This window comes from Pongo pygmaeus, chromosome 13 (genome assembly GCF_028885625.2).
Source record: "Pongo pygmaeus isolate AG05252 chromosome 13, NHGRI_mPonPyg2-v2.0_pri, whole genome shotgun sequence".
Lineage (NCBI taxonomy): Eukaryota > Metazoa > Chordata > Mammalia > Primates > Hominidae > Pongo > Pongo pygmaeus.
The window spans coordinates 81,677,092-81,701,958 of record NC_072386.2 but is presented as its reverse complement, the minus strand read 5'-3'; the positions used below and the strand labels follow the sequence as shown (position 1 = coordinate 81,701,958).

The window sequence follows — 24,867 nt, the reverse complement described above, 5'->3', positions numbered from 1 at the left end:
ATTTAGACTCTGAATTTGAAGAAAATTTTAGGAATACCTTTTTTATATTGCTTGTATTTTCCTTTTAAGAGATGTGCAAGTGTTATAATGATATAAGTCTGTCTGTAATAACCCAAAATAGCGTTTTCAATATATATGAACTGATTCTAAGTGATATGAAAGCATTGTGTCATATTTTAATTGGCAGTTTTTTTGTGGTTATAAAATAATGAAATGTTTAACAGCAGATGATACAGTACGTCCTCACTTAATGTCATGTATAGGTTCTTGGAAACTTTGGCTTTAAGCTAAACAATGTACAGCAAAGTGATTTCATTATACCATTGGTGAGAAAAAAAACATTGGTTTTGTTATATGCCATTTCACTTAAAGCTGCAGTTTCCAAAAACCCATTGATGATGTTAAGTGAGGACTTACTGTCTTTAAAAGTAGATGAAAAATGTTCTGTGTCTTTAAAAGTTCAATATGATGTGCAATGAAATCAAAGTCTCTAGATGAATACGAACATAGTGGCCTTGTAGCTCAGGACAAAAGTAAATCCAACTGTGGCTCAATATTTAGCCTGGAGGGTGATGGTGGGGCATGTACTGTGGACCAGGAGAATGGACAGCAGGAATTCAGTGTGGAGGATACACTGAATGGGAGTTGGGAGGAATGTTTGGAAAGGTGTGCTGCAGCCAGGCAAGCGGAACTTAACAGGGAATGCTAAGTTTAGAAAGTTTTCATTTGTTCAGCAAAGAATGGATAAGCAACAATGTTTAATAGGGAGTCATATGTTTGAGGCACATTAACCTATTCACAAGAACAAAGGAAACTGAAGGAGAGAGAGACGGGAAAAAGAGAGAAATGACAAGGGAGCTTCTGAGGGAGAATCAACAGGTATTCGTAATTGAACAGGGAGAAAGATGAGATGAAACCGACTCCAAGCTTTTGAGTTTGGGAGACCACGTGGATTGCAGTTACAAAAAGAATTCAGAGATGAAAGCTGAGCCTGACCCCAGTAATGGAGGGGAGAATGGGTGAAGTTATGAGAAGTAATGTTGCAGAGCCAGGACTCAGGACTCAGCAGCTGCTTGGCTACCTCCAAAAAGACATATCCAGCAGGCTAGGCTACCATAGCCCAGGCCTGGACCTTAAGAGAAAATTCGGATGTGGAGATAGAGATTTGTGACTTATATACCTGGAAGTGTTGTTTGAAGCAATGAGATTATCAATACGGAGAGGATAAAATAAAAATGAGAATATCAGTATTTGTCAACATGTTTGAGCTCTTGCATTTCCTAGGCAGCATGTTAAATGCTTTTCAGATATTAGCTCAACTAATTCTCAGCCCTATGATGGAGATGCCATTGTGAATCCCATTTTAAACATGGGGGAACTGAGAAACAGAGGACTTAAGTCATGCGCACAAGGTCACATTGCTGGAAAACTGTGGATCCTAGACAAAAACCCAGATAGTCAGACTCTAAACCTACTACCAGAGGCTGCCTCTGTCAAGAGCAAAGGGATCCCTATGGAATGATATGTTTGGGGGATAAGTGAACTCAGAGGAAGAGACAGAAAAGGAGCAATCAGAGAGGTACATTTTGACACAAATGTGCTTCTGGCATGAGGATTATAAAAATGCACCATGCCAGATGGTTCTCAAGGAGAGTAGGGGAATGAACACCACAGATTCATTTTATGGATTCTAATTAAACCATTCTCAGTCACCAAGTCATCTATGTTCTCCATTTTTAAAATTTCTGGATGAGTGGGATCAATTGAAAAAAATAAACAGACTCGTTTTCAAAGCTGTGGTTTCATAGATGGTAGTTGCAAATGGTTCCAAAGTTAAAAACAGAACTCTAAAATACTGGTTCTCAAACTGGGGTACCTGGATGGGCAACATGAGCAACCCCTGAAAACTTGTTGGAAGTTCACATTCTCACACCCCACCTCTGACTTACTGAATCATAAAACTCTGTGGGGTCGGCTCAGCAATCTATGTTGTAACTAACTCTGCAGGTGATTTTGATGTATGTATGCTCCAGTCCGAGAACCACTATTCTAAAAAATGAAATGATTTAAGTATGTGTAGCAAATCTTTGAGGGCCCTGTCCCAAGTCAGAGTGCCCACAGAACACAGACCAGCTCTGTGGCCCCTCTGCAACCAACCTGATGGATTCTTAAAGGAATTTGTGCTGCAGCGGAGCCCACATTGAGAAGTGCTTTCCCTCTGCTGTGATGACAGAGATCTTCTGTACTTTGCTGTCACCACCTTGAGCTAGGTAGCAGGACCACCTTGGGGGTCACCCATTTCATCCCCACACCAAGCCCATCCTTCCTCAGTTTATCTATCCTGTCACCCACCAATCCAACCTTTCCCCACCCCATCCCACCCTTCATTTGCTATTTGAGGTAGTGAGGGCCTTATCTTTTCTATAAATTATTCATATTCAATTTTTAAAGAAGATTTCTATGTTGTTACATATCCTTTTACTATTTGGGGAAATTCAACTAAGAGTTTCTGAAGCACAGAAAGGAGGGACGTCGCCATGCCCAGGATGAGCACAGTCAGGTGAATGCAGGCAGTGCAGTCTTCACAGAGGCAACGCTGCCCCCACAGCTGACCCTTCTTACATGCACTTGCCCGCTGCACCCCAGCTGATTGCAAGTGCCTCTCACAGACTCTACCCTTACACTCATTTTCTTTGTACCCTGCTCAAGACCATCACACCATAGTGGTCAGCAAGTGCATCTTGATGGTCTTGTAATGATGCCCCTCTGTACTTGTGGGGTTTGCCAGTCCTCCTGCCTTTCTGAAGGATGTGAGCCCCCTTACTCAAGCAGTAGTATAACTGCTACTCCTGACTGTAGTCTCTGGGTTCAGACTGTTCTAGCTCAAATCTTGACTTTGCCCTTTCCTAGCTATCTGGTCTCAGACAATTTGCATAAACTTTTGGATCCTGTATCCTCATCCCCAAAATACACACAATCTGCCTCCCAAGGTTACTGAGAAAAGACCACACACACCCTCATCGCTATCTGAAATTACCGTGCTGAACTATATAAAATTGCTGATACTGGATCATTTCATCTATAAAAATGGAATGTTCATATGGTTCACCTTGATATCCTACTTATGTATATGTTTGTGTATTTCCCTCTCCCCACAACAGAAGGTAAGCACTTACTTAGTGTTTTATCTTCAATATCTAAACAGTGACTAGACATGGTATGTGTTTGATAAATATTTGTTGAATGTATGAATGACACCTTAGTGCAGCGTCTGGAGCAGGGTAAGTATTCTATCCTAGTGTCATCCTCATCGTCATCATTAGAAACACAGAATGAAATACTAGACAATATCGGCTCAAGTGAAAATTAATGCCACATCACCACATATTTTCAATAACTTCAGTTTGTTGCATCAAACCAATCTTTCCCTTCAGTTAGAGAAAACACCCTGGATTGAATTGGTAGATATTAATAATAACAATACCAATCAGCAATTGATATTATTATACACAGAATTTTATCAGGAGTGAGTAGCAAAAGGATATTCATGGTAATAACCCCGTGCAGATTTATTGAACATCTACTATGTGCCAGGTGCAGCCACAGCACTTTCAGGTCTCATTTCTATGTCTCTCAACAAGCCTCGAAGCGGGGGTGTCATCCCTGTTCTCTGGATGAGGACCCCAGCCCTAGAGAGGTCAATCTCATTGGTGGAATAAGTGTCTCTGCTGAGTATTAGTGTGGGCTAGTACCCAGGAACCCTTTCCTCACCCCCTAAGAGTAGGAAGCTCACCCTACATCAACAGGCTCTGCTCCAAGGGGTCAGGAGTTTGCTGTCCAAAGACTGGACCAAGCAACTGTTCAGAGGCGCCTCAACCAAAAAATCTAATTTAGAGAGTCAGACATGGGAGCCAAGTGCTCTGACACTGTGTGGCTCCAGCCAGCGCTGTCGCCTGGCAGGCCCTGACACTCTGAGCCACATGGACAGTCCCGTAAATGCTGCCATGCTCCTGGGAGTGCCTGCATCTGGCCTTCGCCCCTTCAGTGGTGGCTCCTCCAGCTTTCTCAGCCCACACAGGGCAGCCTGGAGGAGCAGGGGACTGTCCTTCAATAGTGAGAGCAGGCAGTCGGTGAGCAGACATCCTAGCTTCCCCAGTGCCGACGCACTTCCTCAAAGGGCCCAGCGCCCACAGCGGGACCCTGCTCCAAATGGTCCTGGGGGTGGTTCTCCCTTCCCACTGGCTGTGCCCACCCCCGCCACTGCTCCCTAGGCATCCTCCCAAATAGCCTCCTGGCACCAAGTCTCAGGGGCTGCTGGGGGAATGCAACTGAAGATACCTTCAGTCTAACCAAGAAAATGGCTTGTGGACCCCTTCCCTTCACCACAGCTGGATCAGACATTTCCACAGTGATGTCTGTTTAACCTAACAAATGAAAAATAAACCTACTAGATGCATTATGGTTGAGGGACTGAACATGAAAATAGAGTAGAATGAGGCCTGGAGGAAGCAGAGTCCCAATCCCTGTTTCAGGGCTCTGCTGGTGTTCTAACAGCAGGAAGGCTCCAGCCTAATGGGTGCAGACTGTCTCCATGGTCCTTCGCTGAGCCTGACTCAGGTCCCTACTCTTTGGCAAGCATTAGAACTGCTGCACAGAGTTGGACCAGCTAAGGGACTGTCAGGAGTGACCATCTACATTCCAGTCACCCTGATGGGCTGGCTGGAGAACTTGGCCCAAGTCGTACACCTGCCATATTGTTGGGGGAGAAATTCACTCTGGCTTAAGTGCTCCCTCCCTCCTCTGGGAAGTCTCCCAGGCCTGCAGGGACCCTCTTCCATGTTTCTGGGGTAGTATCCCATGACTGCGGTGAGTATGTGGCCTCTTGCCCTGTGACTCTGGGCTCCTTTCCTGGGTTGTGGTCCCTGAGGACTCATAATCCCTGCACCCCTATGTCTAATGCATTTTTGCACACAAATGCCCATGAAGCCAACATGAAGGTACAATAGTATTCTAGCTGGTGTTAAAATCAGAGTAATAGTGTAGAAGTGAAGTGGAGGCAATCAGCCTACTTTATTCCAAAGGCAGGATGCACATGCACACAGGCAAGCTGGTGTTTTCAAAAAGGACTCTAAACCAAGACAGCATCAACCCCTTCCTGCCAGGCCTCACCCCTCTGCAGGTGCAGGCTGAGAGAGGCTTGGCCATGAAACATGTTTAGAATAAGCACATTTAGTAAGAGCCTGTAAGGCTAAAATCCAAAAGCTAGCCATTCGGCACCACCCAAATGCACAGGGATCAGGGTTGGGGGTGGGGTGGGGTGGTAGGTAATTCACATGACTGCTCTATGTTCTAATTCCAAAATTCAACCAGCCTCAGAGAATCTACAAAAATAGATTCACTCCTTTCCTTTTCCCTGGCATGTTTAATTTAAATCAACATTAAAGGTGTTTATTTTGCAGTGAAAAAGGAATTCTGAAATATCATAATCAAGTACATGTACCACATAAACATTTCAGTCAATGATGAGCCAACTACATCAAGGTGGTCCCATAAGAGTATAATAGTGTATATTTACTCTACCTTTTCTATGCTTACATATGACAGATACACAAATACTTACCATTGTGTTCCAATTGCCTACAGAATTCGGTACAGTCACACATGCAGTGCAGGTCTGTAGCCTAGGAGCAATAGGCTATGCTATATGGCCTAGGTGTGCAGTAGGTTAGAGCATCTAGCCTAAGTGCACCCTACGATGTTCGCACAATGACAAAATTGTCTAATGACACATCTCTTAGAACCTATCCCTGGCCAGACACGGTGGCTCATGCCTGTAATCCCAGCCACTTTGGGAGGCTGAGGTGAATGGATCACTTGAGCCCAGGAGTTAGAGACCAGCCTGGCCAACATGGCAAAACCCCACCTCTACCAAAAAAAAAAAAAAAAAATACAAAAATTAGCTGGACATGGTGGCATGCACCTGTGGTCCCAGCTACTCAGGAGGCTGAGGTGGGAGGATCACTTGAGCCTGGGAGGCAGAGGTTGCAGTGAGCCAAAATTGCACCATTGCATTCCAGGCTAGACGACAGGAGTGAAACACTGTCTCAAAAAAAAATGCATACACACACACACACATATACACACATACACATGTATCCCTGATGCATGACTGAAGTCTAATTGAAGATTAATTGAAATCTAATTTATGGATAAGATTTCTTATCAGATCTCAGGAAGCCCATGAATAAAAGTCTACTTTGTTTTCTATACCCTGCACCAGTTGTAAAAACATCTTAGCATGGTTTATACAATGGATTTCCAAATATGAGACTCTTCAGAGTTACATCCCAGTGTTTGCAAAAATGAGAAAGTCACCCTAACACTAACAGAATGCCCTTCATTAGCATAGAACAGCTGCAGCCAATTCATGTCCACTTAGTAGAGTTCGTGCTAACCACTCTCAAAGAAGAAATTATTACCACAAAATCTGAACAAAGAATATTCAGATCCCACTGCCCTGCATCTGGGAATACACATCATTTAGCTGGGCAGGTGTAATGGAACCTTCGAAGCATTCCTCGACTTCTGACATTCTCTGAGGTTCCAAGGAGGTCTGACCTTACCTGCCCTTCTTCCTCAATGTCCATCTTCCACTCCACACAGCTTCTCTCAGCCTGGGCCAGGTCCTGGGGATAGGAAATCCTCTACAAACAACACAAATATCTTGTTAGTAAATGCAGCCTGTCTTAATACTGCACAATATGCATTGTTTCCATTCCCAAATGAACTTGTGATTAAATGTCCATGCAACCCAGAAATGTCCTGAGAGAGGTAGAGGGGTTGCAGAGGATGCACGGGTGAAGGAGGTCCCTCCCTCGGGTCATGGTGCCCAGCATGCAGTCTGGGCACCCTTTCAGGAAGTCCAGCAAGGGTGCACACCCAGGCTCATGCACACAGAATACATACATAGAGTTGGGATGGAATGCACATGGATAAGGATGCTCAGAGACATGATGGAGTGAAAGGATTGTGTGGTGAAAGTTTTTACCTTGGACTTTTGTTTTCTGAGAGCATTTATAGAGTGTTGGAAGCCAGAAGTGACCTGAGAGCTGAGTTTTGCCAAGCCTTCCAAGTGAACTCTTAGAAGAGAAGAGAGGGTGGACGCAGTTGCGAAGCTGTGCTGAGATCTTGTCTGGCCTGCTCTCCTTCAAGGTGAAGATGAAACCCACTGTGCCAAGGGTTGGTGAGAAGACCACCCCATGCACTCCAGGTTGTGATTCTCAGCAACATCTTCAGGCATCTCCAGGCTCCTGCTCCCTTCTTCATCTCATCAGGGCTTGTTTGCTCTTTTGTTCAGACTCAAAGCCATGCTGAATGCTTAACACTCATACCAAGATCACATAGTTACTCAGCTAACTTCTAAGCAAAGTCTCTCCCATGAAATATCCAACAGAAAAGTATGCAATTTCATAGCATTCAGTCCACTCATGCACTGATGGCTGATCTGCATGTTCCTTCATTTATACCTATGCCTCATTGTTTTACTAAGGTAAGCAAGCAACACTCTGAACTGCAATATACACACACACTGACATGAGTGATAAATTTCTCCTCAGAACCCAGCCAATACACTGAAAAAGAACAAAAAGGAAACACCTTTCCAAAAGAAAGATGTTTTCTTTTCACAAGTTTGATTTGGCTTTCAAACTAAGAAGATTTTATTTCCTGGGGAGTTTTCAAATCACCTCAATTCTGAAGCCGAGTCCTCACATTTGTGTATACAAAGTGAAATGCTGGGAGTGAAGCCTAGCCGTAGGGGCAAAATTTTAAATTAAACAGATAAATAGTGATTAATTATCTGCTTATAAAAATATTTTTTAATAAAAGGTGTGACTGGAGTGCCTTTGGAAACCAGTTTTCCTGGTGCCTGTATAATATAACTCAATTAGGACATTAGATTTCCCTATAAACCTCCAAGAATTTCTCTAGTATATAAAGTAAACCATGGCAGTGGAGTTTAATCATAGGTATGTTTAACACTTAGTTACCACAGATACCTTAAAAGCTCCACAGTGTGCTACATCTGCAAGACATTGCTGTGTATTCTTCAACTGGATGCAAAGGGCTTCATTCTGAAGTTGATTTGTCAAATTGTTTCCTTTGAGTGACCTCCAGCTATTAGCTAAAGTAAGAAACATGTCACGTGCTACAAATGATGCAAGAGACAGAAAGCATCATGGAGACAAGCAAATTTAGCTTTCAAGAGGTCTAATAAAACCCAAGGCAATTCTGGCACAATTAGAATTCAACACCAAATTTCTTAAGTATAGGAATCATGCTCCACTTGTCCCATTATGCTGCTTCACCTTCCCAAAAATCTAAATGGAATGGGACTGAAGAAAGACATCAAAACCTCCAAACCCATCAATGTCTGTTCCAACTGCTTTCTTCTACAATGTTATTACTACTTCTGCCCATTTGGGTTCTACCACAGAGAGTCCCAGGAGTTGTATCCTCATCAAAGAGCAAACTGGAATTATTCACTTGTTCCCCCACCCCACCACTATCCCAAGGAGCAGGACTTGTTCTGTGCCCCTCAAATGTCCCTCAGTCATTTATGTACACACCTTTCTCCAACACTGAGAGGCCTAGCAAAGCTGGACAGTCATGTTGTCCAGTGTGTTGTGTGTGCACAATCAGCAGTAGATGCTTAATAATTACATCAGGAAAACTAAAATGGCATGAAATCACCTCAGAAATCCTAGCATCTAGAAAGGGAACCCAGTAGGAATGGTTGACAGTTCTCTCCCAATTGACTATCATTCCTTTAAAAACAATCACCACACAGGAGAACATGACCAATTTCACACAGTTCCCATATTCCTCCAGTCAGTGGCACAGTGTTCTGCCCACCGTGATGCCACTGGCATACCTTTTCATGAGTAAGGTGAATAAATGACTGACTAAGAAACACTCAAGCTTTTCTTTTAACCACAGTGCTGTCTATTCAAAACACCATTCCATTGTCTTTGAAATGTTCATAAACCATTTTCTACAAATATGTGGAAGTGGATTCCTTCCTTCAGGTAGAATGTTGGTACATTCACAACTTACATGTCTCAAGGCACTTAGGAAAGAGAAAAAAAAAACAAAACATTAACTCTTTGACCATGAATTTCTTCAGTGAGGAGGAAGAGGTATTATTATGGTACTTACAACAGAATTGAGGTGTGTATGTTTCTTAGCAGCTAATGACTACAACCAGTTGCTTTCTAAAGCTCAATCTTTAGACTTGGCTTGCTAATCCAAACATATACAATAGAATGATTTGAATCAAGTAAATATGAGGCATTTTTCTGAGGTGACTATTTAAATTAAGCTACTGCATAAGTACCAAATGAACCTAAGCTCCTTGACCACAGAAATGTAGCAGTTTCACAGACTCTGTCCTAGCTTTCCAGTTCTCCTCTTCAAGCTGGCTTGAAACTGGCATTTTTCTAAAGGTGTAAGCTCTAGTAGGAGCTGTACTAGAGTATAAGATTTTATTTTTAAAAAACCAGTACTTAAATACTGCTCCTGAAGAAGTTTTGATTCTACTTGGTGGTGGAGAATATATAAAACCTGTTCAAAGTCACAGACACCTTAAAGAATTGGTCTGCTTGCTGAATGACCTACTCCCATGGCTGTTTCTGCTTCCAATTCTATGCATCTTACTCTCTGTGTATACTGTTGGAAAGTCTCTCTTGACATCTTGATTTTCTTTTTTAAAAAGAACATGGTTCAGTACATTTTAAAATACCAATCTTGTGTTAGAGTTTCACACATTAAAGAAACAAACATAAATACTCAGCTGCTCCATATGTCTGCAGCTAAATTATAAAAAGAGCGTGCAAGGGCAGAGTGTCCTTCAAGGTACTTTGGTTGAGAGATATACATCACAAACATGGACTAACAAGCACATGTCTTGAGATGAGGACAGTCCTGACTCACTGTCACCAGCCACTAACCCACCAAGGGCCGGTCTTTTCTTCTAAAAATGTGTCAGCTGTTAACCTCTGAGATCCTTCCTTCTGAAGTAAAATCACAGGTGTCCATTTTCAAGAGGGCTTACCTGGTAATTTGTGTTCTTGTACTGAAGTCAAGAGACCTCATTGAGCGCAGAACTTCAATGCACCCCAAGTACTGCAAGGGGAAAAAATGTAAATCGTGAGCCCTGAGATTTGAGATAAAGAGACAACTCCTAACTATACAAGGGCATTTTTGGGAGCCATACACATTTCTTAAATCACATTTTAACTTTAAATTCTAGGGTGAGGCTTTGTTTTGTTTCTATAAAAGCAATAACTTACAGCCACAAGAAAATATCGTGAGTGGTTAGATTGGCACTACACTGGATTTTTCTAAAACCTGTTAGTATTTTCATCTTATTTGGATGTACACTTTTTAAAGCTTTTATGGAAGTATAACTTATATACTGTGAAATCCAGGGATCTTAAATGTTTAATTAAATGATTGTTTAAACATATATTTGCCATGAAACCACCACCCAGACCTCAACATTGCATTTCTAGTCTTTTACGAGGCTTCTACAGGTTTACAGTTTTTAGAGAAAGAATGAAAACATGATATGACCAACATTTTCATCAACATTAAATGTCATTATCTGATAAACATATTTTGGGTTCTATGAACTATAGATTACCCTCAAAGGTGATTTACTTTGGTTTACCAGATCTTCTGCATGATCATAAATTTTTAGAAGCTCAGATTTATACATCTAAATGCACAGCTAAATTTTGATCAGTTTCACACATGAAAATGTATATGTGTAAGTATATGGACATAGCTAAAGTTATGGATAAAGAACTAGATCCAATAGTTATGTTCCAAAGCCCTTGGGGAGTTTGACGGAGATACAGATGTTTTAGATAAATGCCTTAGATTTAGCAGAAGGAGATCTCATGGTATGGTACAGAAAAAACTGCATTTGGTGAGCCGAGATTGTGCCACTGCACTATAGCCTGGGCGACAGAGCGAGACTCCATCTCAAAAAAGAAAAAAAAGAAAAAACTGCATGTGAATTATTTAGAAAATGTGAATTGGAGGCTGGCTTTGTCGTATCTTCTTATAACTTTAAATTTATCTGAGCCTGTCTGTAGCCCCATAAACGTGATTATTACTCCCACCATTGCACCACCACCAATATCACTATTGTCACTAAGATATGTGAAGACCACAACAAACTTTGCAGACTCAGGGGATTACCATACCTAACACCATTCGAATTATATGACTACCACAAAAACATCATCATGGAATTACTTGAATACCTCAACCACTGTGGCAGCATTAAGAGAATACCACTACCAAGGCAGATATTTGAATAGCACCACTACCATCACAGTTATGTGAATTCCATGACCAATGTCACAGAGAAATATGAATTAGGCTACCATCAACATTGCGGAGTTATGTGATTACAACAACCAACATCACAGGTTCATGTGAATAATAGGACCAATGTCACAGAGTTATGTGAATACCACCAGCATCAAAGCCACAGAATTATCCAAATACCAAAGCCACCATTGCAGAGTTACGTGAAAACCACGACCTATGTCACAAAGTTATATGAATACCACAACTGACAACAAAGTTATGTGAATACCATGAACATCAATGTCATAGAACTGTGGGAATACGGGAATACCACCATCACCATGCTGTTCCAGAATTATGAGAATTATGAAAATACCACAAAAAAACCAACGTGGCAGAGTTACACGAATACCACCACTATCATTGTGGAATTATGTAGATATCATGCCAATGCCATAGAGTTATTTGAAAACTATGAACAATTCAGAGTTACGTTAACACTACCACCATTATTACAGAGTTTTGAAAATACCTGCCCCTCCATGGACGTATACAATCAGCCCTACATGTGTGCAGGTCCCACATTCACAGATTCAACAAACTGTGGATTGAAAATAGAAAAAAAAAATAAAAGTAGTGCAAATAAACAATATAGTAACAACTATTTACATAGCATTTATATTATATTAGGTATCATAAATAATCTAGAGAGGATTCAAAGTATAAAGGAGGCTGTGCACAGGCTACATGTAAATACTATACCACATTATATAAGAGATCTGAGCATCTATGGAGTTTGGTATCCTAGAGGGTCCTGAAACCACTCTGTGGATGCTAGGTGATGAGTATATTTATATAAATAACATGACTAGAGTCACAGAATTATACAAATACTCCATCCATTATTACAGAGTTAAGTGAAAACTATGATCAAAGTTGCAGAGTTATATAAATACCCCCACCATTGTTGCAGAGTTATGATTTGCAACCTCATCCAACATTACATGTTTATAAGACTACCACCAGCAGCAACACTACAGTTATGTGAACATAATCTCCATCAGTATCATAAAGTTAGGTGAATACCACTACCACTGATGTCGCAGCATGATATGAATGCCACGTTCAACATGACAGAGCTATGTAAATAGGCAACCAATGATACAGTTATGGGAATACCACCAACACTACCATCACAGGGTTATGTGACTCGCACAACCAAGTCACAGGGTTATTTGAATACCATGACCACCATCACAGTTATATGAATATCATGATCACCAGAGTAGAGTACCACCTGCAGCAACTTCACAGAATATATGAATAACATGACTGACATCTCAGAGTTAGATGAGTACTATCTTCTCTGTCATTGCAGAGTCATGTCAATGCCACCACTAACAACCTCACAGATTTATTGGAATGACACAGCCAACTTTGCAGAGTTATCTGTTTACAACCATGACCAATATCACAGAATATTGTGAATACCACCATAACCAACACCACAGAGCTACATGAATACCACCAACAACAATGATGCAGAATTATGTGAATTCCATAACCAGCAAGGGAGTTATGGGAACACCACGTTCACTGTCAGAGATATTATAAATACCACAACCGCCAATGCTGCAAAATTGTGTGACTATCATGGCAAATGTCGTGGGTTCCTGTGAATACCACTGCCACCAATAGAGAATTATGTAAATACCACCATCAGCAATGTCACAGTGCCATGTGCATACCACCAGCAGCACAAATGCATAATTATGTTAACACCATGATGAATCTCAGTTCTGTGAATACCACAGCAATCATCTTAGAGTTGCATGCACATCATGATGAACTGCACAGTGCATGTCAACCCTACTACCACCAGCATTGCAGAGTCATGCAAATACCAGGACCACTTTCAAAAGATTGTGTGAACACCATGAGTAATGTCATTGAGTTATATGACCACCAGCAACAACACTGCAGTGTCACATGAACAGCAATAACAATGTCACAGATTTACCTGATTACAATCACCACTCTTGCACTTAGAGTAACACAACCCCCACCATCATCACAGAACTATGTGAATACAATGATCAATATCACAGTTATGTGAATAGCACCACAAACATTGCAGAAATACGTAAATACCACCACCACCAATGTCACAGTGTTAGGCAAGTACCACAATTAATGTCACAATTATGTGACTATCAGCAGCAGAACCATAGCACAGTTACGTGTGTACCACCATCGATGTTGCAAAATTACATGATACTGTGATGAAGGCTACAGTATGGGACTATTACGACAAATTTCACAGTGATGTGAACCCCACCATCAACTCCAATATTGCAGTCATGTAAATACCGCAACCATGCGTGGAGAATTACATAAACATCACCAACAACATCATCATGTTATGAGACTAACAGTACCACAGTGTTGCACAATTATGTCAACACTACAACAAACGTTGCAGAGTTATGTGAACACCATGACAAACTTCGCAGTCTGTGACCACCATCATGGTGTTATGTGAATACAACCAACATCACAGAGTGATGTGGATACACCACCACCACTATCACAGAGTTACGTGAATACAACCACCACCACCGCCACAGAGTTTATGGATACTGTGGCTAATGCCACAGAGTTGTGTGGATACCACAACCAAAGCTGCAGAAATATGTGAATACCACCAACACCAACACCACAACACCAACAGATGTGAAAACCACAACTGGCATCACAGTTATGTGAACACCATAAACAATGATGCAAAATTGTCAATGCCAACACTCAGAGTTATATGAATACTATGACCTCCCATGTCACAGCTATGTGAATACCGTGAGCAGCATCACTGAGTTATGTAAATATCACCATCAACATCACAGAATTATGTGAATACCTCCATCAACGTCACAAGGTGAAATGAATACCATGAACAACATGGCAGAATTATGTGGATACCATGACAATGCTGCAGTTATGTAAGTACCACTGACACCGTAACAGAGTGCTGTTTGTACCACATCCACCAGCACAGAATCAAGGAAATGCCACCGTCACCACTATCACATGAATAACAATCCACACTGCAGAGTTATGTAAATATGACCATAATCACCATCACAGATTTTCGGGATGATGCCCTGCTCCTCTGTCATAGGGTTATGTTAAGATCACAACCGAGGTTGCAGATTTATGTAAATATCACAATGTACATTGAAGAGTGATGTGGTTACTACCCACTAACATATAGTCACAGAATTATGTAAATACCACCACTTCTTTTACACAGTTATGTGTAGCCTGGGCCTAATTTCTTGTAGTTATATTACCAGCAACACCACCTTTGCAGTGAATGTGAATACCAGCACCAATGTCGCAGACCTGAATTGCCCTCTCAAGGATGTGCAGCAATTTGTCCTCTCATCACCCAGCACAAGCAAGCATAGTGGTCTCTGTCCTTCCCAGTACGGCAGTGTCAATTTTTTGAATCTTTGCCAAGGATGAGCAAAAGTAACTCATTCTGTTTTAGTTTGCATTTCCCTCAAATCTAATAAGGTGATTTTTCTCACATGCTTATTGGCCATTTGCATTTCTTTTTCTGTTATTTGATTGTTCATATCTTTCTGCCCAGTTTCCAATTCAGTTATTTATCTTTTTCTTTTAGATTAATTGATGTTAACTTCTTATTCAATCATTTTTCTTTTGGTGGCATCTATATTTTATCTGACAAAAATTATTGCTTTCAGTTGTTAGAGGTATTTTGGGAAAAAAGAAAATTATGACTGTAGTAATTACAATAATCATATATGTTGGTCATTTTCTAGATGGCTTCTGAGAGTTTTGTTTTGCTTAAGAAGGTCTTCCTAACCTTAAGTTCTTACTAATATTCTCCTAACTTTTATTTTAATAATATTTATTATTTATGCATTCATTTATTTGTTTTATTTAATGTTTTTCATTTAGCTTTTCAATTCATTCGGAATGCATTTGTCTACATAGGATATGGGAAGAGTTATGATATTTAGCTGCCAGATGGACTGTCACTCATGTTCATACCATTTATTTAATAAGTCATCCATTTCTTCCTGAACTGAGGTGCCAACTTGACAGTATATTAAATACCTATTTCTGTGTGGACTTTTACCTGAATTCTATTCTCTTCATTTGTCAAGTGCTGTCTCTTGTATGTATTTTTTCTGAAGAGATTTAAAATCATTTTGTGAAGTTTCCTTACCCCTCAAAAATGATTTAGATTCTGATTGAAATTTCATATTACAGTCTATACTTCTCTTCTACATTGTATTCCAAGGCACTTTTTTTTCAAAGCATTGGTCACCACTGGGAGTGAGAGTTTAATTTTTTCCATTCCATCTCTACCTATTTTTTTTTTTTGCTAACAGAGACAAAATCTATTGACTTAGGGTGAAAAGAGAAAATTCAAGCAGTGGGCTCCAGAGATATACAAAACTGGATTATGAAAGCTAAACAATGGAGCCCAGAAAATCTCCTAGTGCCAAAAAGACTGAAACACAAATGGAAATGCAAAGTGTTAGAGTTTAAATGCATCTGCCTCATAGGAACTCCAGAAAAAGAAAAGTTTAAAAAGAAGAAAAGAAATATTCAAATATCAGCAAAACAAAATGTTTAGTGTTAGAGACAGGGGTGGTCACATTTTCATGGCTCCCAGGAGAAATGCAAAGAAAGATGCACTCATGGACCACAGCTGCCTAATTTCAGACACACAGATCACAAGAGAAACATTCTAAAAGTTTTCCAGGAGTAGGAAAAAAAAAAAAAAGGACAGGTTACTTAAAAAGGAAGGAGGTGTGGAATGTTAATGTTCTCTTTCAGCACCAAATACATGAAGACAAATAACATCATCAAAAGTCTGAAGAATAGAAATATTGAGCCAAGAATCTTATATGCACCCAAACTAGCATCCCAGTAGGAGGGCAAAGCGAGGACTCAGAAAGTTAACCACCCACAGACACTCTGAAGGAATTATTCCAGAAAAACAATGAATACAAAGAAGAGGAGGATGTGGGCTGCAAGAAACAATGACGATAAAAGAATCAGTAAAAGTTACAGATACACCTTATGTCTTAATAATTATTGATGCGTAACTTTAAATACGTATTTTTTACAATGATCAGAAACTAGTATCTCAGGAGATCTAAATATGGAAGGTAAGGAAACGACGGCAAGGAGAGGTGGGAGAAGAAAAGGTATAGCATGCCAAGCGCTGTTCAGTTTTGTGGAGGTAGGTCCGGAACTGATTAATTCTAGGTAGCAGTAAAAAATTATGTTTATATATGTGTGTAAAAAATTGTATACCACTGTAAAAATAAGAATAGAATAAGAGACCTTCAAACTGCTACAGAACAAAAGAAAGAAACAAAAATAGCCCAGCCAATAAAAAGAAGGGATACAAATAGAATATGCACAGATGAAAGGCAAAGATAAAGTATAAACATCAGTAATAGTTCCCAATACCTCAGTAATTACAATAACCATAAATGCATCAAACCTGCCAATTAAAAGTCAAAGCCCTTCACACTGGTTAAAAATATGTATGGGTTAAACAAAGTGATGAAAAGAAGACAAAGGAAATACTAGATACATAAAACATATTCTATATCAGACAAATGCTCGCAAAAGAAAACAGGGGTTTAATATGGGGAAATACCTTGTTTACAATAGCAAGAAAGAAAAAACATAAAATGAATTTAACGAGAAATGTACAAAATCAAATTGAAGAAAACTTTAATGAAAGATGAATGAATAAAAGAAAACCTGCTTATGTGGAAAGACATGCCATGCTTTCTGGATTGGAAGATTCAATAGAAAACATGCCAATTCTTCCCCAAACTAATCTATAATTTGACTGTGATGACAATTAAGTTCCAACAGCACTTTTCCCCCAGAACGTGGGAAATTAATTCTAAAGTATATGTAATAAAAGATGATCCTTAAGAACACAAAGAAATTTCTGAAGAAGATAAAAAGGAACTGGTGAAAATAATGTGGGAACAGGCGAGTCATACAAGGAATTAGAAGACAGTCCAGGAGAAAGAGCACACATGTCCGTGGGAACCATTGAAGAAAGGATGAGCCATAAGGTGATGCTGTGATTAGCTAGTACATTAAGAAGAGAATACATGGAGCAACCCAGCCTAGCCCAGCGCCATTGTGCAAGTTTGTGTAAGGCATGTGTTACTGTGGTGTAGAATGGGATATTCTCCCCAGCATGTCCAGCGTACCCCATACACAAATATAAACACTAAAATGGTTAAAGAGCCAAACCTAAGAAACAAGATATAAAAGCATTATAAGAAACTAGAGAATAATATTTTTATAACAAGACCTAAAACTCAAAGGCCATAAGTGAACCCATGAAAATCAATAGTTTTTGTAAAACAAAACAAATGGCACAGGTAGCATGAAAAAGCAAGTGAAAGACTGAGAAAAATGTAATAAATTAAACAAAAACTTTAATATCCAGGGTACTCAAAGAGTTTCTGTGAGTCATTAAGTCAGCCCATCAACTCCATAGAAAAAAATAGGCAAAGGGTACAAAAAGGAAATTCACAAAAGAAAGGCAATTGGCCAATATACATCTGTAAAGACTAGTAATCTGAGAAATTAAAATTAACACTGAAAAAGATACAATTTTTCACCCAGCAGAATGGTCAAATTCGGTGAGAACACAGGAAAATGTGCCTTCTCACATATTCTTCGAGCAAATGTACTTGGATGAAGCCTTCTTGGAAGACTATATGGAAGTATCTATGGATATACAGGATGCACTTGCCCTTTGACCCACTAACTTTATTTCTAGAACTCTATTCATATGTAAGTGCATAAAACCGTAAAGATATTTGTTTTCTTTCCTATATAGAGTGAAAGTTTAGAGTCTGGGCCATGATTCCAAGAGACACAATCTGGAATGCCATAACCCCAAATGTTGAAATCCCAGAAAGATCAAACACCCAAAGATATAATTCTGGAAAAAATTAATTACTTAAAATAAAATAAACATAAAATTTATTTAAAACTAAAAATTATTTAAAATAAAAATTAAAAATTATTTCAAAGAAATTTATTTACATTTTAAAAGAGGATTTATTTGAGAAACACATAAAAACCACTGAACACTTCATAGGCCACTTTACACAATAAAGTAGGCAATAATAACATACATATTTTTGCAAGCATAAACAGGCATGCTAACAACAGTTACCTGGGCATAAGTTATGGGCCTACAAATCATATTCATATTCTTAAAGCTTATATGACTGCTGTCATCTGAACTATTGTGATGGACAACCTAAGTCTTTTAATGAGATCAATCAAAAACTGTGATGTATTACTACCACATATGCAGTCACCCAAAGAACTGAGATCAAGAAATTCTTTCACCAATGCAAATGTACAAAAAAGAGGAAGTTTCCATTTCTTTTTTTTTTTCTTGAGATGGAGTTTCGTCGCTCTTGTTGCCCAGGCTGGAGTGCAGTGGTGCGATCTCAGCTCACCGCAACCTCCATCTCCCGGGTTCAAGCGATTCTCCTGCCTCAGGCTCCCGAGTAGCTGGGATTACAGGTATGCACCACCACGCCCAGCTAATTTTGTATTTTTAGTAGAGATGGGGTTTCTCCATGTTGGTAAGGCTGGTCTCAAACTCCTGACCAAAGGAGATCTGCCCACCTTGGCCTCCCAAAGTGCTGGGATTACAAGTGTGAGCCACTGCACTGGCTGGAAGTTTCAATGTTTTTAAGTACACACACAATGCTTACACACAAAGTCAATGTTGTGATACTGCACTCGTGTAGAGTCAAATTTGCATGAAAATGCATAAAAAGAATTAGAACTCTCTAAAGGTCTTTATACAATTTATACTTCCAGTATTGGAAATGATGCAAAGAAGAAATGCATAGCATGGTGAATTATAAACAAATAATGCTAACAATTTAAAGTAATGGGGGAAAAGATTTTAAAGACTTTATAAACCTAAAAAGAAAATTCGACATGAAGAAGTGTATTACAAGGATAAATTACAGCAATTGCACAGAGGTAGTCCATAAAAGCTGGCCAACTTTCACTATCATTAACTATATTTGGAAGTCTTGCATCATGAGAAACTACTGCTTTTTTCTTTTAGGTCATGGCTCTCCTTGGAGAATAAATTCACATTGATTTTCTCCATGGTGATGCTCTTGAAATTATTCCATAATTCCATATACCCCAACACAAGCATTCCCTATTAAATTTTTTCATCTTCTGAGCCATGCTTCTATGTTGTTTTGGACACCTGGAAATCCATTTCACGTGCACTCATACACAGACCATTATTGGTGAAAATAATACCAGTGATAGAACAGCAACACCATTGCATAAATGTCCTCTTATCCTGTCATGCACATAATTATTTCTGAAGCAGTCAGTAACTTTGCTACCCTCTTCAGGCAAATGAAGCTTTAATTCACTAAAAGCTCCTGGAATGTCACTAGCTGGCAGGAATGCCAATGCAGAGAAATGATGCATTTTTAAAATTGTCATCATTGCCATATCATGTGGCCAATCCACTCAATTAAATTGTCTACCAAATGCATTGGGCTGAATGGAAAAAACAACCTTTATTGGTAATACCTTGAAATTCACTTTTAGAAGGCTTGACAACACCTATTTCCAAATCTACCGTTATGGCTTAGGGATTCAATTAAATGTTGGGGATTTTAGACCAAATGCAGCCATTTTTAAAATGATGAACACTTAGATTCTCCAAAAGACACCAGCACCCCCTCTACATTCTATTAGTTAAAGCAAGTCACGGGGTCAGCCAGATTCATGGGAAAGGCCACCTAAGGGTATGAACCTGAGAAGACTTGGCTCACTGAGTCAACCTTTGGAGACAAGTGAGCAGAGAGGAGACTTGGATGGAGCAGGTGCTGCCAGGGTGGGGAGTCAGGTGGGGGAGTAGGAATTGTGGGAAGGAGGTCTTTTACCTCTAAATACTTCTGTTACCAAGGGATGGGCTTGCTTCCCGATCAGCATAGAAACCGATACTATGGCACCAGCTTTTGTGAAAAGAAAGGCTTTATGGCAAGTCAACTGGCAAGGAGACAGGAGGCAAGGCTCAAATCTGACTCCGCATACTGCAAGTGGGTCATGCTTTTATGGTATTGCTAACTAGTCCCAGGTGATGCCAATGCAGCCGATCTGCCAGGTGGGTGGTGTTACGAATTAGGAGTTTGAAGCTTTTCCCTATTGCACATGCATGGGCTATATGATGCAATTTCAGCTCTCCACCATCGCTAACAACTTAAGCAATGGTTAATCAGCTTCAGCTGGTCCTGTGGTTATACTTCTGTTTTGTTTAAACATGTTGTAACAAGAATGTGTTTACTAATTACTTGCATAACTTCAAATAATAAAAAAACTAAAAATATTTTCCAGCAAAAAAGACCATGCTTAATAAAATTAGACCTCCATGGTGTGATCAGAATTGCTCACAGAGCAATCAACAGATGTCTGGTGACTCCAATTAGAAACTATCTGGAACCTCCCTCCTCAATGATCCTCTTGAGGGTCATCTCATTCTGATGAGATGGAAGAAGGAAGGGGAGGCAGTGAGACCAGCCAGCCCTCTTCCTCCGATAAGTCTCAGGTGGGCTTGTCCATGTTCATCATTGAAATCCATCCTCCTGGCTTCAGGAATTGGTCAGGGATGGGTGTGTGATCCCAGCCAAGCCAGTGTGTCAAGATCTGGGGGTGTCGCTAGAACTGCCTGGAGTACCCAGTGCTTTTTGTTTTTGACAAAGTCAAACCCAGCTTCAGAGAACTATACATCATTCCATCCTCCTCTTTCTCAGCCACCAAACTTTCCTGGCCAGAGGAATTTATAAGAATTCATGGATAATAGACTACCTTCAGTGTCTATTAGAGCCATCTTCTGAGGTCCATTTGGAATTTTGGTGTGCCCAGGCCTGTTGTTTCCAAGCAGGGCCCATAAATGGGAATGTCATCCATGCTTTACCTGATGGAAAATCTATTATAATATGAACATTTTATTGTTAGTATGCTGACTAATTTGCCTTTTAGGCATCTGGTACTGGGCAAAAAGGGTCTCTTAAATGACTTTAAAATATTTAAGCAATCATTCAATTGTAGCTAATAATAGAAGTGTTTGCTTCCTAATTACATATAAAAACTCCCACATTGCCAGCAAACATATGGAAAAAAAAGCTCATCATCACTGGTCATCAGAGAAATGCAAATCAAAACCACAATGAGATACCATCTCATGCCAGTTAGAATGGCGTTCATTAAAAAGTCTGGAAACAACAGATGCTGGCAAGGATGTGGAGAAATAGGAACACTTTCACACTGTTGGTAGGAATGTAAATTAGTTCAGCCATTGTGGAAGTGTGTGGTGATTCCTCAAGGATCTGGAACCAGAAATACTATTTGACCCAGCAATCCCATTACTGAGTATATATACAAAGAATTATAAATCATTCTACTATAAAGACACATGCACAAGTATGTTTACTGCAGCACTATTTACAATAGCAAAGACTTGGAATCAACCCAAATGCCCATCAATGATACACTGGATAAAGAAAATGTGGCACATATACACCATGGAATATTATGCAGCCATAAAAAAGAATGAGTTTATGTCCTTTGCATGGACATGGATGAAGCTGGAAACCATCATCCTCAGCAAACTAACACAGGAACAGAAAACCAAACACTGCACGTTCTCACTCATAAGTGGGAGTTGAACAATAAGAACATATGAACACAGGGAGGGGAACATCATGCACTGGGGCCTCATCGGGGGTGAGGGTAAGGGGAAGGAGAGTGTTAGGACAAATACCTAATGCACACGGAGCTTGAAACCTAGATGACAGGTAGACAGCTGCAGCAAACCACCATGGCACATGTCTACCTAGGTAACAAAACCTGCACATTCAGTACATGTATCCCAGAACTTAAAGTAAAATAAAAAAAAAATAAGAAATCTGAAAAAAGGAAAAAAATATCTCCCGCATCACTCAATTAATAAATGTGTATCTGCACCTGTTAGGATGTTCTGGTAGGGAGGAACTAAATCTTGCATTGCATTCAAAGACCTTAGAATTTACTAGTCATGCCCGAGAAAGTCATCACGTGGGGCAGCAAAAGAAATACACGTGGGGCAGCAAAACAAATACACAGAAGCCAGAATTAGAGACAAACTTCTGGGATTCAAGGAAGGGTACCATGGAACAACTTACATGGGACCTGTGGGTCTGCAGCAGTGGGTCTCCAAGTGCTCAGGCCAGCAGCATCAACATCAACCAGGAGCTTGTTAAGAACACAAATCCCAAACCTCCCACGAGCTTTCCAGGAAATTCTGATGTCCAGTCAAGTGTGAGATCTGCCTGTATGAGACATCTAAATTTCCGAGTTTGCTTTGTCTTATCAGTGTTGTGTTCAGGCCAGATAAGTTCAAATCTTGGTTCTTTAATTGTTTAATATTAGTTTTTTTTTTCAATTAAGTCTCCTTGAGCCTCATTTTTCTTAAATGAGAACAGTGATGGTGGTGTCTACTTCCTTGACTTATTTTAAGTCTAAGTATCTCACACAGCTACTGGCACACCATATTGTCAGAGGCGTTTGAACCAGAGCAACTCCATCTTGAATAGGAGCTGGGTAAAATGAGGCTGAGACCTAAAGGGCTGCATTCCCAGAAGGTTAAGGCATTCTTAGTCACAGGATGAGATAGGAAGTCAGCACAAGATACAAGTCATAAAGATCTTGCTGATAAAACAGGTTGCAGTAAAGAAGACCCATCAAAACCAAGATGGTGATGAGAGTGACCTCTGGTTGTCCTCACTGCTACACTCCCAGCAGTGCCATGACAGTTTACAAATGCCAGGCAACGTCAGGAGCTTACTTTATATTGTCTTAAAAGGGAAGGAACCCTCAGTTCCAGGAATTGCCCACCCCCTTCCCAGAAAACTCATGAATTATCTACCCATTGTTTAGCAAATAATCAAAAAATAACCATAAAAATGGGCAACCAGTAGCTCTTGGGGCTGCTCTGCCTATATAATAGCCATTCTTTTATTCCTTTACTTTCTTAATAAACTTGCTTTCATTTTACTCTATGGATTTGCTTCATATTATTTCTTGTGCGAGATCCAAGAACCCTCTCTTGGGGTCTGGATTGGGACCACGTTCAGGCAACATCTTTCCTGCGAACCATGGAAGGGACCATACTAAAGAGACCCCTAACCCAAAGGAAAATCATCTGCACACAACACCAGTTGACTGACTATGGGTAGGCAGAGTGCCCATACCTTGGTAAAGGATGAGATAGGGTTAGAGACCCAACTTAGAGGAGCTAGAGACTCTCCTAAAACAAAGTGGGTTAAAGGCCCTGCTTAATAAAAGGCAAGGATGAGTGACTGAACTTGGGTTCAAGGCCCAACTTAGGAAGGTTAGAGTTCTTCCTAACATTTAGTGGGTTAGAGGCCCTATTCGGTAAAGTCTCTCTCTGGTAAGAATGGGTTTGGTACCACGGGATATTAACTGCTATTCTCTTTCAATTAATCTGCCTTGCACTCTTTGCTGATGGCTTGGGTGATGGGATTAAGCATGTACAAGATCATGGGACATGGGGAGCTTTATTCTCCCCAAAAGGGGAAACTTGAGAGCTGATGGAATTGCTGGAAAAGATCTCTTCACTATAGACAAGTTGCCTCCTGAACTCTTGATTCAGCATTTCTGAGATGGGTGGGTCTTTCTCTGGTCTCCCTGGGGTCCTCACTTTCCCCACCCTTGATGCAGGCCATATTTTTCTCCCTTCCCTTTTTTTCTTTCTGTGCAAACCAGCTGAATGAATGATAAAAATCACCGTTTATCTCTTCTGTAAAGTTTTGATTCATTGGAAAAAGGATTTGCGAGGCTAGTGTTAAGCTGTCGTGAATCTGTTGTAGTTTGTGCTATGAAAGAGGGGTACCTTAGTATAGACATGGGCTTAGGACCCCATAAGCCTGCTGTTCAAATGACCCAACAAACTGGTCAGTTATGTCCTTGGGAGCTTGACCTTGTAACCATGTGGTGGTACTTTCTCTTAGTCTCTGCAATCCAGGGAACAGGAATTTTGGAATTCACATCATAGTTAGCCCTAAAAATTGTCTTAAGCAGTTAAAAGCCTTTGCTAGCTCAAAATTCACTGCTTTAGACTCCTTCTGGGAAAAGCAATGGAGACTGCCCAGTGCTGTAGCTCAGTAGCTAAAGGTTTTCTTTTCAAAGTGGTGGCCTGGGTTCAGGGTTCAATTCCTGGCTTAAGAAATGAGTCCTTTCTGGTTTGATATCTGTGTGACCTTTGTCATTTTTAAAATTCTCTTATCCTCCATGATGAACAACCTCTGGCTTCCCTTATTGAATTTTTCCTTTCTCTAAGCACCTGGGAGG

At 40.2% G+C, this 24,867-nt stretch overlaps 1 protein-coding gene across 4 annotated transcripts in view; it reads right to left on the bottom strand.

The window, feature by feature from the left end:
- SHC3 (SHC adaptor protein 3) overlaps window positions 1–24,867 on the bottom strand; it is a 171,633-nt gene that overhangs the window by 95,958 nt on the left and 50,808 nt on the right. For all 4 annotated transcript variants that reach the window (XM_054502226.2, XM_054502228.2, XM_063649672.1 and 1 more), the window contains one exon: window positions 10,112–10,182. In XM_054502226.2, coding sequence (XP_054358201.1) covers window positions 10,112–10,182 — 71 coding nt within the window. The remainder of the gene's footprint in view (window positions 1–10,111; window positions 10,183–24,867) is intronic.